Raw genomic sequence first — 18020 nt, 5'->3', positions numbered from 1 at the left:
TAAAGCCCATTTAGCAAATTACTTTCATTATAATTTACAATGACAGAAATGATCAGAAATGATCAATGAGTGACAAAGGCTCAATTTTGAAAATGAAGCAGAATAAAAGAAAATGATAATTCGTTTTCTAAAGACATCACAGCCCGAGAACATGAATACTACTAAAAAATGGACATTTATGGATTGGTGTCATAAAGCCATTTCTAAGCTTAAAGTAATGGTAGCCAAAGGCAGTAAAAATAGTCTTCCTCAAACAGAACAGGGCCCAACTGTCTGTAAGCCAATGTAATGCACCATTAAAAGTGAAAGAGGGCTATGTCTCTTACTAGCATACAAAGAGCACGACTAAAGCTTCTAAGGATAGCGTCATTACATAATATTTTGACTCGCATTCTAAAGAAATCATTGAGACATCACATAGCATGGCAAGACATGACATATCAATTAAAAATGATGCTGTGTTTTTTAGTTTCTAAGGAAGTCAGGCAGCTTGAGACCAAGACATCCTTAGAAAATGCAAGAATGACTGTATATATTCCAAATATAGCAAAATAGATATAGCAAAAGTAAAATACTCCAATATGAGCACAAACATTTCTCATTCTTCCAGAACCAAATGATATGAGCTATTGAAGTGAATTTCAAAATTAATTTCTATTGTTGTTATCCTAAAGGGGTATTTAGAGAAACATCTGAGACAAAGTTGGCAGTCAAAAAAATTGGAGTTTACATATGTTTTCTGAGATTTGAAAGAGCAACAACATTAAACACCACAGCAGAGAAATCTAGTTGTACACTGGTCTCTTAGGACGGGCAGGATGTTTTGAGAACTCATTTATAATCATTCAGATTGTATCCAGTGTTCTGTTTGCATATTTCCATCATAATAGCAACTGATAAGATACATTCACATATTATAAGACTCTCCGCACTCAGCAGACAGACACATAAAACCAGCTGCAGCAAGCTGGTCCTATTCTGCTGATTTGAACTGTTTTGGCAGCAAAACTAAAGGCATCTTGCTTGAAATCATCTTTTTTTATAAACAGACAGTGGTTGGCATTTGGCAGCAGGACAGTACATATCAGTGCCCTCGGTGACAGCCTCCGCTCTGGAATAGATCCAGCAGGCCTTCCAACTCCCTCCCCTGCTAGCGGAGGGCTATTTATCTCTTGACAGCCACAAGGCCCATCATACAAACATCTTTCCACCGGCCATGCCACTCAGCTATTGTTCAGCCGTCACATCCGCTATGGTCCTATGTGTCTGGCAGAATGGGAGGCTGCAAACCCTAATCTGTTTACACCTGTCCACCAATTTATCGGCAGCATACATGTCTGCTCAGGTTATGACAGGTTAGCATGTTTAGAGGTAACAGCTTCTCTGAACAGACTGACAAAGTTAATAGACTCTATGCACAATGGGTAATGGGTATGGGTAATGACGTACGCCCGCTAAAATCTAAGCCGGCTAAGCCACTTCCGCTCTCATAGGGTTGAGGTAATTTGTGATAAGGATATGTTTATTAAAAAAAAACGTCCAAATTTCAGCGAATTGAAAGCACTACAGATCTGCATTGGCGAGTGCCTCTGTGGTCAAGCCTGAAGTAAGTGCAAACTTTACTCAGTTTTTAATCATATTTGTGGATGTAGCTTGAAATGGATAGCCTGAAGCCTTCCCCTTTTTGGTTGTCGATGTATGATGTAGTGTTTGAATAATTTGACTCATGTCTTTGACCGTAATCCTATGACCTATGTGCATTTTGAGTGAAAGCGTCATTGTGCGCCGGATGTGACTGAGCGGATTGAGAGAAAACACGGAAGCGATCATTCACAGTCTATTCACAGCAACTGTGGTAAGAAATATCTGCTTCTATAATTGTTTGTTGATATATTTTCACAAAAAATGTGATCGAATGAGTACAACCAAAAAACCTCTGGTGCTATAAAAAAGATTATTCGTATTTTTGGACAAAACTTCAAGGATTTCTTAATGAACTCTTTAACTTAAAGCCTATTAAATATCCATAGAAAAAGTCTTGGAATTTTGTAACAAAACATGTTTAAATTCACTGTATTTGTGTACTGTATATAGCAATAATGTAATTTATAGAAATTACACATGCAAAATGGTATTTTGCTTTAACCCTCTGGTTGAACTCAAATGAGATACAGGATGGCATCACATAATTTGGGCCTTCAGGTTTAACCCGGACAGTATTTTTGTGGTAAAATATCAAGTGTCAATAACTTTATATTATGGCATTATAATAAAAAAACTCTATTTATATCTATATCTATAAAATAATATTTCTATCACCATCATGCAACTGAATTGCTGTGGTATTGCTTTTTGTTTAAAAATTCATACTGTGACTGTGAAATATCAGTTGCTAAATGTCAAGCTCTTAATGGCATGCTGTTGAGCTATAATAAGAAGCTACTAGGTATCATCATATTAACGAGACAAACCCAATCTGTTCGAACAAATTAAAGCAATAGTGGAGGTTGCATGTGACAATCACCAATAAAAGATTTTTTACTTACACTGAATCGTTGAGTAATTGTCCATTAGACTACTTCTACAGATTGTTGTCGTATTCCAACAATAATCCCAGAATTGATCGGCTCTGGTGCTGAGACAAGGCTCTGAATTGAAGAATCACACGACTGCGCGGTTTGTTCTCCGCTCCTCCATCGTTTCCCTTACATCAATGCAGTGCTGAACGGACATAATGCGCTACACACCAACAAACTCTTCTACCGATGCGCTATCGAGATGATGCAGACAATAAACTGGGTTTAGGGCATTCCTCTGCCATGTCCTCCCATTTACTGAGGAGGAATGGGAATTCAAGTTCATTGCTAACGATTACATCGCATCTGCTTTTCTCGTTACGCATATTCAGTGAAACATATAGACGTCTCAGTCATCGCAAGTACCCGCAAGAGTCGTGACAGAATACGGTCAAAATAACCTATGCGTTTTCCCTTGTTGTCTGCCCATTTTGTCCCGAATATCTAGGTTTAGTGAATCAAATCCAGTGAAGAGAGACAGCGGATCGGCGCGAGGCACTTCCTCCGGATTGCACGAACGCGGCGCGAGACTCTGTCCCCGGTACCGGAGAGTCAGATCATCCGAGGGAGCGATCCGAGGGAGAGGAGTGGTCTGAATGAGAGAGAAAAAGTGCGGAGGAGAGAGAGAGAAAACCGGCATGACGTGATGAAATACCTGAACTCGCAGAAGACACTATTGCGCTTATCTGTTAGGCTACCTGTAGATAGAAAAAAGTAGGTTTATGAATGAATGACGCACTAGGCTACAATATAACCAAAGTTTATGCTACAATAGTTACAACAATGAAACTACGATTACATTGTATTGATTAGCATCTAGACTGATACAAAACTTTATGGTTGTGGTGAGACCATAGAAAATTTGGTTTTACTACAAAAGGGCATTTTCATAAGGGCATTGTCATAAACATTTTTTTTTTCTGAAATCTTGCTCAAAGTACACAATTTTTTACAGTTTATAACTCAAGATTTTTCTTCAATGCTGATGATAGACACTACTGTGTTTTGTCACTATACAATAAATATAGTAAAACAGATGCCAATGATTTGACATTTTAATATGGACAAAAACATAACAGCCCAGAATATTTTTTTCTTGATAGGCTATTGAAAACGTCTTGGTTCTACACTGACCAAAATTATAAACGCACCACTTTTCATGATCTGAACTCAAAGATCTAAGACTTTTTCTATGTACAGAAAAGGCCTATTTCTCTCAAATATTGTTCACAAATCTGTCTAAATCTGTGTTAGTGAGCATTTCTCCTTTTCCGAGATAATCCATCCACCTCACAGGTGTGACAATAAAAGGCCACTCTAAAATGTGCAGTTTTATCACACAGCACAATGCCACAGATGTCGCAAGTTTTGAGGGAGCGTGCAATTGGCATGCTGACTGCAGGAATGTCCACCAGAGCTGTTGCCCGTGAATTGAATGTTCATTTCTCTACCATAAAGGCGTTTCAGAGAATTTGGCAGTACATCCAACCGGCCTCACAACCGCAGACCACGTGTAACCACGCCAGCCCAGGACCTCCACATCCAGCATCTTCACCTCCAAGATCGTCTGAGACCAGCCACCCGAACAACTGCTGCAACAATCGGTTTGCACAACCAAAGAATTTCTGCACAAACTGTCAGAAACCGTCTCAGGGAAGCTCATCTGCATGCTCGTCGTCCTCATCGGGGTCTCGACCTGACTGCAGTTTGTCATCGTAACCGACTTGAATGGGCAAATGCTCACATTCGATGGCGTCTGGCACTTTGGAGAGGTGTTCTCTTCACGGATGAATCCCGGTTTTCACTGTACAGGGCAGATGGCAGACAGCGTGTATGGCGCCATGTGGGTGAGCGGTTTACTGATGTCAACGTTGTGGATTGAGTGGCCCATGGTGGCGGTGGGGTTATGGTAGGGCAGGCGTATGTTATGGACAACGAACACAGGTGCATTTTATTGATAGCATTTTGAATGCACAGAGATACCGTGACGAGATCCTGAGGACCATTGTTGTGCCATTCATCCACGACCATCACCTCATGTTGCAGCATGATAATGCATGGCCCCATGTTGCAAGGATCTGAACACAATTCCTGGACGCTGAAAACATCCCAGTTCTTGCATGGCCAGCATACTCACCGGACATGTCACCCATTGAGCATGTTTGGGATGCTCTGGATCGGCGTATACGACAGCGTGTTCCAGTTCCTGCCAATATCCAGCAACTTCGCACAGCCATTGAAGAGGAGTGGACCAACATTCCACAGGCCACAATCAACAACCTGATCAACTCTATGCGAAGGAGATGTGTTGCACTGCATGAGGCAAATGGTGGTCACACCAGATACTGACTGGTTTTCGGACCCCCCCAATACAGTAAAACTGCACATTTTAGAGTGGCCTTTTATTGTGGCCTGTGCAATAATCATGCTGTCTAATCAGCATCTTGATATGTCACACCTGTGAGGTGGATGGATTATCTCGGCAAAGGAGAAGTGCTCACTAACACAGATTTAGACAGATTTGTGAACATAGAATAGAAAAAGTCTTAGATCCATGAGTTCAGCTCATGAAAAATGGGGGCAAAAACAAAAGTGTTGCGTTTATAATTTTGGTCAGTGTATATTTCTGTTCTTGATGGCAATCTGTCTATTTTGGCAAGATATGACAGCTGAATGTTCACATACTCTCGAGTCTGACTGGCTGCAAACTTTTGACATAAATGACATTGGATTGGAAGATTGGAAGTTAAATAGGTTGACTGTTACAAGCTAACAAAGCATGAATTCATTTGCTGTCCTAATATGCACAACTATATGGTGTTTGTTGCACTTTATTATCTGCATTTATCATTGTTTTGTCCTTGCTGTTTATAACAGAACTTATATACATTTTTTGGTTATGACCCAAGGAAAGAAAACCACTAAAATACCAGAATAAAGTAATAGATTTAATAAAAATGTTTTTTTAGAAATGTCTCAGAAATTTGTCTGAAATGACCAGGCGTCTTCGATATTGTCAAGGACTTCGATTTGAGTTTCTTTCTAAAATAACTAACAATTCCACATCTTTTCCAAAAAGTGCACTTTCATTACATGCTTCTAAAAGATATTAGAGTATACATGATGTTCTGTGCTGCACTTATACTGCATGTGCTTGACTTATACCCAAAGGCAATTTCAACTACAGTCATGTACATTGCAAAGACGTAAATAAATAAATATAGCAAATAAGGCAAACGATAATATATTGTATGAAAGGCAGGGTAAGGGATTTTTTTCAAAAACATGTTTTGTTATGCTAGTTGGAAGTTTCTTCACATCCTGATAGCAATGGCAAGTAAAATGGTCTAAATATATTTATATAAATATATATACACCCATCTTCTGTGGAAGTCCCTGGACCGTAAAATGTTTGTCCAATCATTGCATGGGAATTTGGGTGCTATTGCTAGCCTCTCGAAAATGTCCTTACCATTTTTAATAGAAGTAACAATGCATTTATAGACATTCATCATCTCTTGGCAGTGAAGCTTGAACTAAAATGTTAAGAAAATTTGCTTCACCCAAAACAGCTTTTTGTAAAAATGCTTTAAAGAATGTACCATAAACAGGTAATATCGCTGCAGGTGAAACACCTAAAAAACGTCTTGATGCTCATATGTAAATTTGTCCCCATACCAGAACTGGGTTGTACCATGCTTATGTTTACTGCAGTAACATTGGACAAATTTTTCTTTGGTTTCATAAAAATTGCCACAGGGACACTCAAGTAGTGACTACTTCATTAAAGATGTGCAGCCCATTTCTATCTACTGGGGCCTTTTAGTGCTGAGATCAGGATCTTGGCACAGCACCTCAAACGTTATGTGTTTTAAATACTGTATGCTGCTAGGAAAGTCTTCACGGTTTCATATGGCTGTCAGATCAGCTAACTGAGAGCGCTGAGGTGACAGTGAACTGTGCCTGCTACTGCTACATTACATACCCAGAGATTCGTCTCTCCTGTCTCTAACCAGGTTCTGCTTCACCTTCATTTACCTAAAGGTCAACTATTTTAATGTAGCAGAACAGATCAGATAAATGACAACAACATACAATTTAGATAGATAGATAGATAGATAGATAGATAAATAGATAAAAAGAAAGACAGACAGACAGACAGACAGACAGACAGACAGACAGACAGAAAGATAGATAGATAGATAGATAGATAGATAGATAGATAGTAAATGTAACACACATTGATTATATTCTGATGTTTCAATCGTAAGCATGCAGCATTGCATATTATTGTAAGAGGTGAATGCATACTTGATTTCAATACTGAAAAATCCACACCCCGTGATAATTTACTGATTCTAAGAGAGTAAAACTTAATTAATCCCAACATGGCTATTAACCCTATCCAATTGAAAAGCTAAGCCTCTTGCACTTCTCATAACAAACTATTCAGCAATCATTAGAGACTGAAATAAATTGAGACACACGCGCACACACAGTTGCCACACACATTCTGTGGTTTTTATACTAACTCAGTGGTGTTTTCTATGCAGTTGTGCATTTTCCTAACCATATACCACCAGTGCTCAAATTGAGGGGGGGCTGGAAGGATTCGGGATCCCCAATAACACCATGTCCACACCTGACGCGGCGCGATGCGTTGGGTGTGGGTTCTAACGCGTTCTATAGTCTTTTCCGCGTCGCACTGCGCCACGTCTGGTGTGGACACGGTGTAAGGCATTAGGGACCCCCTATAAGAGAAGAGGTAAGAGAGAGACTTAAAGGGTCCCTAATACAAATTTATCCTAGAAAAAATTATAATAATGACAAATCTGAAATTTGTGCAGATAAGATATAAGTAGATAAGTAAATCTTGCGGATAATTATTTAAAATAATTAATAAGTGTTTTTAGGTGACTTGTCATTTCTCTTTAAAAATGTAAGCGTGTGACTGGTTGTATGGCGCCTCTCTGACAAAGCGAAAAAAATTATGCTAATAAATCCCCACTTGCACTGGAAAATATAAAGTTTCTGTAACAAATTCAGGTGAGGCAGCAGATCCCTGTGCAGTGAGATTTATTAAACAAAAAGACAAAGTACAAAATAACAACAGAACAAAGAAACAAGGAACTAAAATAATCTGACTCAAACACAGGGAACAAGATCAAACATTCAACAACTCTCACCAGACAAAAGCTGCGTCTGAATTCGCTCACTCATTCACTATTCCCTATGTAGCGAATGCTAAATAGTCCACTATATGGGGTAGAAGTGAATGAAAATGAGTGAACAATTTCGGACACTGACGTAATATATCCTGCGTCTGACAATACTGTCGCGGACATTCGTCATAACGCTTATATACACCTGTGTGGCTTTATGGATTGTATTGTAAAATGGTAAAGTTCAATTTTACATAATTTGTCACGTTTATTGTATTCATTTTTATAATAAAGAGAACAAAACAAATGTTTGCCACGTTTATTTACTATTACATTTATTACGTTTAAAAAATTACTTAATATTTTTTAAATACAACACTGCTATATATAACATTCATTTAATCTGTTTATTTTCAAAAGTAGAAAATAACTGTCAACAAGAACAAACACAAGTGTATAAACGTACATTCGTGGCATTAAAGGTCCCTCTCCTCCAGCTGATTCTAATCAGACGGTTGATTTGCGTTGTATCATGGGAAATATGAGTGAGCGAGTGTACATCGAATGTACACTCAAAATCAGAATGCATTGTGGGTAAAAAGTAGTGAACAAATGTAGAGAATGAGTTTTTTACTCAGAATTCGGACAACATTACGAAATGGCGGACACCCGATATAGTGCACTAGATAGGAGATAGAGGGCGAATTCAGACACAGCTAAAGAACACACTGGTTTAAATACACCGAGAACTAATAAGATAACAAGAAACACCTGGGAGAAACAATTAACACGAAAAACTACAAAGGGCTACAAAACATAGCACAGGACAGGAAGTAACATAAAAGTCCAAAATAACAAGGGAACACAGAACAGATCATGACAATTTCATACTCATTTTTAGGGTAATTATTAGGATAAGTGGTTAAAAAGGTTACATTTGATTCTGCTGCATAGAACTGAATGAAGAATAATATAGAGTTATATAGAGTATACTGCATACGTTGTATCTTCGAAGAGTATTTAGTTTAAGCAAATTTATAAAAGACAGATAAAGCTGTATGATTATTTCCGAAAGCAGGCGAGCCCCTGGAGGCGTGCGGGTGGGGGGGGTCATAACTACAGCACGAGCACACAATATATCATCGCATTATCCCAGCATAACTGTTGATTCACTATAAGTTCGTGTTGTTTACATAATGCACGTACGCGCAGATTGCCAACAAAACACAGACATTTGACTCAAGTTCACTTACCGAGTGCGGTTCATGTCCGGCAGCTTTTTTAGCGCTGGGAATGATCCAACTGTCAGTTTCAAACGATCTCCAAATCCAGCGTTATATCCACCGTTTATATAACATTCCTCCCCCAAATGCAGTGAACAAACAAACACTGCTGAACTTCTGCGAAGCACATTGATGGGCGTGCTCTTTCTCTCGCTCTAGCTGGTTGACGTGTGCGCGTGCTCTTTCTCTCGATCTCGCTGGTAGGGCAAGCTTTTCCGGGAGAACTGTCCAATAAGGGACTAAGAAAAGTTGTTATGTAATGGAATTTCATGTTTGAAAAAAACTTTCCGAAATGTTTACGAATGTTGGGAGAGTGTATTGAGCACAGAAACACTATACGTCATACGCCCAACTCGTTTTTTGACAAGTTGACCATGTTAAGCCAGCATGTTTAACATTGTAAAGAAGTCAGAATGCATGAAACACTGTTGAACTCCCCCAACCCCCTTTAAGCCTTTTAATTCTTTTTATTATTGACCATGACCATGGGGTAAATATGAGCAAACTGAGAGACTACATTCAAGTAATTGAATTAGAATTTAAGAGAACACCTAATTCGTTTCTGAACTCTGCTTAGCGGTATTTATCATGCACTTTCAACTTTCAAAAAGAAGCTCAGACATTCTCTCTTCAATCTCTATTTGTTTTGTACAAAGAACATAACATGAAGTTAAAATCCTTTTTGGTGCTGTGTGTAGGAAAAAATAGCACTTTTAGGGGAAATCTATCCAGGAAATTCTCTATTTTTTTTCCACAAATAAAGCTCTAACTCTCTACCCAATGCATGTTTACTGCAATTGATCATGTATTGCTTCTTTGTACAGGGCAAAGACCTAACACGAGGGTCACTTATGGCATTATATTAGGGCAGTAATGAATTCACCGATCTACTTCAGAGTCACTGCTGTATTTCTGGCTAAGAGGCAAAGCTTCTTTGGCCCGGGTGAAATGCTTAATTTCTGCTTTAGGAACAGAGCTGTACTTTTGCTCTGCACCACAGCATTTCCATGGTGTCCTTTTGTTCTAAGAGGATGTGTTGTCTCTGCCTTGGGTGCATTTCTGTTTGTCTGCTTTATTTATGCATTGTGAGTGTCATTGTATTTTTGACTGCTGTATTTTTTTCTATGAAAACAGTGCTGATATACTAGATATAAATCCTACCCGAAGACAAGTGCAGACACAGTTTTTATAACACACTCACTGTTTAATGCTTTATAGGCTTGACTAAACCATGCGATTATGTATGAATGTCCAAGCATAAAGGGTGTGTTATTGAATAAAATGCAAAACTGTACAAAAAGATAATGTTTCTAAAGCTTCTAAAGCACACTTCTGAGGCACAATTCAGCTCTCCATCCGAATCTCAACCCTGCAACACTATTTGTACTTGGCTTCCCTGTGGGCTCTCTGTTGCCATAGAAACCTCATCCTCCTCTCCATTCTTTCTGAGTGAGAGCTGAGGAGATGGATAAAGTGCCTGAAGAGAAAGTGTAGGACAACAGGATTAGGACCTGGGTCCAGATCCCTCAAGGAAGCGAAATAGTGGCAATAGCAGGTTTGCATCTATTTTTTTTGTAATTGGATAACAATGAATATAAATTCAGTCTCATACAGACAATAGTAGTATCTGACTAAAAATGGCTTATTCCGTACAAAGATATTTGCAGCAACAACAGGCTCAATTGGAAACTTTCAAATCAATTTTAGCGATTTGTCACTTGTAGATAATATTAACATACTAGTAGAACAGATGCATATTTGTGTCAGATCGGCATGTGTAACAGATGGCATGAATACAACATAGAATCCTGATGCCCAAAGCCCAAACACAGTTATTCACCTTTGCGGAACTGCACTGGGCAACTGCATGGGGCCAAATGGATCTGAAAGCAAACAAATGTTTTGAGCGTAGCCATATATCTCTGCTAATCTCAGCTGTCTGAGGCAGACTGGTTAATCACTTGTCTGCCTGGCAGGGCAATTCTATTTGGCAAAGCCATGCTTAAAGTATTCCAAGAACTGTCTCAAGGGTGCTCCAAGTCACTGTCTCCCTTCCCTTTTGTTATTGTTTAATTATTAGGCAGGATTCATTCCATTCAGGAAACAGGAAAAGACTCACAAAATGTCAAACAAAATATCCAGTCTGATATGTTTGGAGGAGAGAGCTGACATAAGTTAAAAGTTCAACACTCATGTGGTTCAAAACCTGTATATGACGTTTTCTTCTGTGTAACACAAAAGATGATATTCTGCTGAAGAAAGTCAAAAAAGGTCTGAAATGACATCAGGGTGAGACAATGATGAACGAATTACACATTTAACATATTTATTTGGTTTTACATTACAACTGTTCTGAATGAATTCTAAAATCTAATCTGAACATTCTGAGCTGACTGGAGCTACACATACACATAGACAAACAGTAGCCCTAAATGATGGAGAAAACCCTTTTTACAGGCAATTTAATTATAAATCAAATCTTTTGATGTAGGCTAGTTTAAGAAATAAAAAATATGTGTGTGTGCAAAGTTTAAGTTTTAAAATTGAAAGGTATAGTTTACCCAAAAATGAAATAGTTTAATTATCTAATCACCCTTCCCTTGTGTTGTTCAAAACTGTAGGATTTACTTTCTTCTGAAGAACACAAAAGAAGATGTTTTAAAGAACGCCGGTAACCAAACATTTGACCTCCACTGAGTGGACACAAAACAACAAACAATTTCTCAAAATATCTTCTTTTATGTTCCACAGAAGAAAGGGTCATATACAGGTGTTGAACAAGTGATAAAAATCTCTTCTTTTTGGATGAACTATCCCTTTAAACTTAATTTGCATAAATGACCAAACCTAATAAGTTTTAAAAAACCTAAATTCATTCACTATAAAAAAAGTATCTGACAGACCTACTATTAAATCCAAAGCAATGCAGAACCTTGTAACTGTAACTGTAATTTAGGTACAGCTATGAACCTATTAACCTTAACCTGTTTATATGCTCTCCTACTTGTAAATCGCTTTGGATAAAAGCGTGAAATGAATGAATGTAAATGTAAATGTAAACCTTAAACCTAACACTATAAGTACATGTAGTCTGTTGGGTAGGGGCACTGTAAGCACACTGTAAGTGCACAAACTACAAAATAGTCAGAGCTGTGTGTAGTGCATAGTAGTGCTGTGGTGGTGCATGCATGATCCACACATAAGTTCTGTTGGCTCATGGGGACCCGGGTTAAAGTCTGACCCGGGTCTGACCCTGAACCTTTTAATCCCTACATTCTTTAATTCTCCTAAATACAATAATGACAAAACAGCACAAAAATTATGTAAAATAATGTGCAACTGTTCCACTGTATCTGTACCACATATGCAGTGTTTAATAGTCAATTGCTTTTTGACGGCATTGGCTCAGATTAATGATAACAGTAGATTCATGTTTTGTTTTCTTTACTAATATTTCAACCAAGATAGTCTTTAAAACTGTTATGTACACTGTTTTGTGACTTTTCCTAGCTAAATATTTGACAAAGACAAATGAATGCATCATTGTAAGTATCCTGTTTTTCAGACAGCAGGGAAATTATAACATTTTTCAGATTTTCTATTATTTTGTTCAAAATCTCTCTTTAGGAGACAGAAACAATGATAGACTGACAGCAGATTTTGCAGTGACTTTTTATCACTAGTCTAACTCAACACTGTGTGGCCATACATTTGTCATTAAATAGTAATATGCAGAAATGTTATATGATAAATAAACATTCATTTTCATTGCGAGAGAGTTTTTAGTGCATTACTAAAGACCATCCCAGGGCTTCACCAATAAATCATTTGGTGCAATAAATCATTTAAGATATTCCTTTGGATCAACTCTCAACCCATATTCAAACAGAACATGAAGTGTCCTGGGAACGTTAGCTTTTCCATCACAGACATGCAGCTCTTAGTTCATGTAATGTCTTTTATATTCATAAGGAGTAAAACTGAAATGTATTTAACTGAAGATGCTTTCCCATCTTTGAAATGTAAAGAACGCTATACTAAACTATTTATAGTCTCTAATTAATAGATGATTTATAAATGTCCATATAGTACAACATTCAACACAGTAAGTAAAACGAGCACTATTGTATGGCTCTCTGGAAAAAAATTCTGATTGGCCAATCAGAGCAAACATGACCGTTGTCCATGGCAACATGAATGCGTAACTTTCATGTTCAAGGTCTTATTTCTTTACATACACAATATAAAAGAGCACCAATTTTCTATGAAAAAAAACATACTGTAGGTCACCAAAAACATGGCTCTGAAAAAAACCGGCAATTTAATATTGTAGCTACTGTACATGTTAGATAACTAGTCCATACAAACAGCAATATGGATTGCAAAATTAAATTATAACAAAATATTTCTAAGCTTCATTTTAAATACAGCCATACTTTAGGTTGTGACATACTGAACAAGAGGCCTAAAATCTGTCATGCTAGTATAGTGAAGGTTTAAAAGACAAGAAAGCCACAGGCAGGCCTCACCAGCAGACCTGAGATTCTGCCAGCCTCAGCATGGAACAGAGAAGTGTGAAACCATAGCCAGGAGCGGTAATGATATGAGAAAACTCTCAATTATTCACCCTGAGAAAACTAATGCAGGAGAGCAAACGATAAACATAAAGGGACATATATTAGAAACGTAAAAATGCAACTTTAATGTTTCATGAAATTAATTGTTTAACTAATATAATGTTAAATCTCAAATCAATAGTTTGTGTTCAGTTAATTATGTGGCAAGTAGTATTTTTAAAGGTAGATAAAGTACAATACTGATCACCCTGTCCAGGGTTTATTGTACTGTATGATAACAGTTTACTGACTGCACATACAGTATATGTCACGTCTGCACCAGCAAAACAACTGCCATTGAGGTGAATGGAATGCTAATGCTAGCTTTCTCCAAGTATTATAGACCTCTTTGAACTGAACCTGGCAGGCTTAGGTATATGTGTGGTGCCATGGAAACATTGTGGGACGTAATGGAGAAAATCCAAGTGGAATGTCATGGAAACACTGTAAGGGGTAATAAGGTTTAACCATGAAAATCTCATCATGACATCAGCCTGTACATGTGAGAATTACAAAATTTTTTAGAACGGCATGGTCCCAAGATTTAATTTGCCCACTGTAATTGCATCACATGCTCAGAATTTGTAATATTGTGATAATAAAAAATGTATGCCTGCAACAATGATCCTGAGCTACCAGTGAAAAGCCTGATTCATTGCATTCGTTTATTCCTCTCCTGACTTTTGTGGAAGAAGGAAATGGAGACATACATTAATCGTTAACGCAAACATCCGAATAACGTATCATTCCAGAAAAGTGATCATGCGACCTAACTCACAAGAAGAAACTGACACAGAGACTGGTAAAAGTGGGTGTCTGAGAGGAAGGGGGGCTGACTGCAGGAACTAGTGTTACACCACCTACCACATTGCCTCTTCAGGGACTCCAGGCTTTCTCTGCTATCCACGCTACTGAGGTGTAGCTATGCTCCATCTGCCACTGTTGCCATGGCAACAAGTCCCACTGATCTACATAAGAGCATGGAGGGAGATATGTTCGTCTGATCTATTATCATGACTCAACGGCATATTCATCTTTGCCAGCCCAGAAGCCAGTCATTTTGGAAATACGACTGAACGTAATTAGGCTGACCTCTGAATAAAAACGCACAAACCTCTTCGCTGTAAACGCTTCAAAATACATTCAAAATTTCATTCTCTGAATTTGAAACATGCTCAAATTCTGAACAACAGAAAGAAATTTCACAATTTTGTGAAAAAAGTGTGGCAGATACCGCCAGTACAATATAAAGTATTTAAATGCACATCTTTCTAACCGGAATTACAAACTACGATGTAAAATCCTTCAAAGTCGTGACAAAAAAGATCTTCCCATTTTTGTCACAATTTCTCGTAATGTTGAATACTTTGCAATAAAACAGTTACAGACTATTTTCATCATTATTTCCTATATATAAAATATTTTTTACCAAGAAAAAAGTTCATTAAAGAAATTCACCTCAGCAATTTGTTGAATTCTGAAGTAATACAATTATTTGCATTTAAGAACATGGTGTTATTGAAATTATTATACAAACCACTTATGTATTTGGGTTATGGACTCAAAACCACTATATTTACTCACATTGTGTGACATATGGCCTAATTTTTCACATAATACAGAAATAGTTCTTTAAATTTCCTCAGAAAAAAAGAGATTTCAAAGAAAAAGACTGGCTGTACAACAGGGATGGTATCTACAGTACTTATCTACATCTACTATCTACAATAATGTCACTGTGACATGTGAGTGATTAGGGTATTTATGTACCATATTATTTACAAGGTGTTCAAATATCACTGTCATAATACTTTTTGGTACTTTCATGGTTTGTTAGTCACAGTGGTTCTCAAACTGGGGGCCGTGGCCTCCTGGGGGGCCCCAAGATGGTTTCAGGGGGACCACAGATTTTGTGGCATTTTAGAAATATAGATATTTATCATACATTTTGTGCAATCAAACATCAAAAAAACAACGCCACCAACCAAAAGAATTGATGTTTTAGCATTGTTTAACTGAATATTTTCTTGGTTTAATTAAAAATTTAAGTTTAAGATTATAAGCCTTTATTTGGGGGGCCGCAAAGCAATGCACTCTACACAAAGGGGGCCTTACAACAAAAACGTTTGAGAACCACTGTGTTAGTGTTTTGATGTGTTTTTGGTTGGAAAATTGTTTTACCTGAAGTACCTGCAATCAGTGTTGGGTGTAACTAGTTACTAAGTAAGTTACTGTAATTTAATTACTTTCTCTTGAAAAAGTAAAGTAAGGGATTACTCTAATTGTTTCTGTAATTAAATTACAGTTACTTCTGATGTAATCAAACTAAATAGTTTGTGTAATATATCTGTGTGCAATAGTGGAATTGACATCAAAATTCAAAGTCTAAATTTAAAATCCGTGCTTTAATGAGTAATTCTCAAGTTTATAATACTTTGGTCAGTTAATAATACTACTTGTATTACTATGTAGTTTTATATTATTTATTTGAATGAATTAAAAGAGACGTTTCATGTCTATCCTTGAATCACATAACTAATCAAGGTTAATACGATATAGAAAGTAATACGTAATAAGTAATTAAATACTTTTTGGAGAGAGTCATTTGTACAGTAACCTAATTACACTATTGAGTATGTAATTAGTAACTAGTAATTCATTACTTCAGATTACCTTGCCTGCAACATCTCTTGTTATTTATGCATGTGCAGGATTTGTTTCAATCGATTGTAGGTAAAGAATTTCACTTCATCCAGCATTCATTTTTCTCTCTGTGCTCTAAAGTATCCAGTTACTGTTATACAGAGTAAGAACTGCCAAAAGAACTGAGAACCAACTCGAAAGAGCGAATCGCTGTCGAATCATGCATTGCTAGGTCTGTGTAATATGTCTGTGAAATACTGTCATGAAAAAACATCAACTATTGTCAGACAAAGAATATTTGTACAATTTCACTGCAGCATAGAAGTATTTCAGTGGAGCCCTGGAATAAACATTGCCAGAGTGCTGCCTTTCTCATATTTACCATATAAAATAAAGACATTGAAACATTACAGTTGCATTTGATTTATCTACTAAGCACATAGCAATACTGCAGGCAATAAGATTGGGCCCACACAGAGGCAATCTAAAAATAAAAGCTAAAGCACATTTAGCCACAGCTCTGTCTGAGTGTTCATGCAGAAGTCAAAGTTATTTTGGTAACATAAAAATAACATAGACAACTTGGAAATGTCATTTCTAGGTACTTCGTGACCCAAAATGACAACTTAAGCAAAGCTTTAGCTCAGCTAAAATCTCTGATCTGCACATTTTGAGTCCAGAATACAGCCCAGAAATATAACATTTCCTGTTCTCCGTAAGGTGAGAAACAAATGATGTGGTGTTTATAAAATTTCCAATTACAATATATACTGTATATTGATATCAACTATGATACCAAATAAATTATATATTCAAATATGGAAATGAAAATGTTCAGGTGGAATGTTTAACTACCAAAGCAAACAGGAAGGATTGACATATTTATTTATTTTAATTTCAATTAATTGTGTTGCATGCACAGATGGTGACATATGGTTAATGTAATCACAAATGCATGCAGTGGATCAGAGAAAATCTATACTGTTACTATAATGTGCATTCTGGAGAGCCTTTAACAAGTATGTTATTGACAAGATCACCTTCCTAAAATCTAATTTTATGTACATTATAATTATACTTTAGTAATTCAATCCAATTAGTCTACCCTTTAATTCCAACCATTACTTTTGGTCAGAGGGTTCTGTAAATACTTTAGTAACTTTAAGCTTAGTGTGGAGTGTCCATTTTTGTTGTTCATTTACACAGCAACTAAGATAAATTGTAACTTCAGCACAGCTGGTGCAGCCAGCCTCTGATGGGTAAAGTTTAATCTTCTTAAACTGAGAGGATAAGTCAAAAGAGTGTTGTAAGATACATTCAGTATTGCAGACCCATCACTTTATGCTGGTATAAACTTCAATCCTACTTTCTATCTAGCCACACTGTTTTCTCATTTTCACATTCATCTTTTATAAAGCAGGAGGGACGCTGAACTATAAATAAGTAAACTGATAAATTAGATTTGTTTCACCCAACACAATAACACAATCTAGTTTATTATACTAAAGTAAACAAAAATGTCCATACATTTAAAGTATAAAGTATATATTATTAACTGTTATCATTATTAGTATCAGTATTCTACTTAATGTGCAAAATTATTAACATTATTAATTATGAATATTAATAACATAAACAGTGTTAATAATTTACTGTGTTAACCAGAATTTCCTCTGACCTTGCATAGTTTTGTTCATGGTTTCTGATGATGAGGGCATGTCACGCAACCTGTCCACTTTG

At 36.9% G+C, this 18020-nt stretch overlaps 1 protein-coding gene across 16 annotated transcripts in view; it reads right to left on the bottom strand.

Annotated features, from left to right (window-relative positions):
• The window catches only part of lrrc7 (leucine rich repeat containing 7), an 89597-nt gene that overhangs the window by 48647 nt on the left and 22930 nt on the right, over window positions 1–18020 (bottom strand). For 5 of the 16 annotated variants that reach the window (XM_057338530.1, XM_057338523.1, XM_057338524.1 and 2 more), the window contains exon 1: window positions 2547–3175. The exons of 4 other annotated variants lie outside the window; for them this stretch is intronic. Coding sequence is in view for 11 of the 12 variants with exons in the window: in XM_057338523.1 (XP_057194506.1) it covers window positions 2547–2571 (25 nt within the window). In the remaining variant the exon portion in view is untranslated. Of the gene's footprint in view, window positions 1–2546; window positions 3176–18020 lie in introns of those variants that run through there. 7 more of the 16 variants (XM_057338531.1, XM_057338533.1, XM_057338538.1 and 4 more) reach the window with 2 other exon arrangements.

This window comes from Triplophysa rosa, linkage group LG7, assembly GCF_024868665.1.
Source record: "Triplophysa rosa linkage group LG7, Trosa_1v2, whole genome shotgun sequence".
In the NCBI taxonomy this organism is placed as follows: Eukaryota; Metazoa; Chordata; class Actinopteri; order Cypriniformes; family Nemacheilidae; genus Triplophysa; species Triplophysa rosa.
This window is presented reverse-complemented; position numbering and strand designations above follow the sequence as displayed.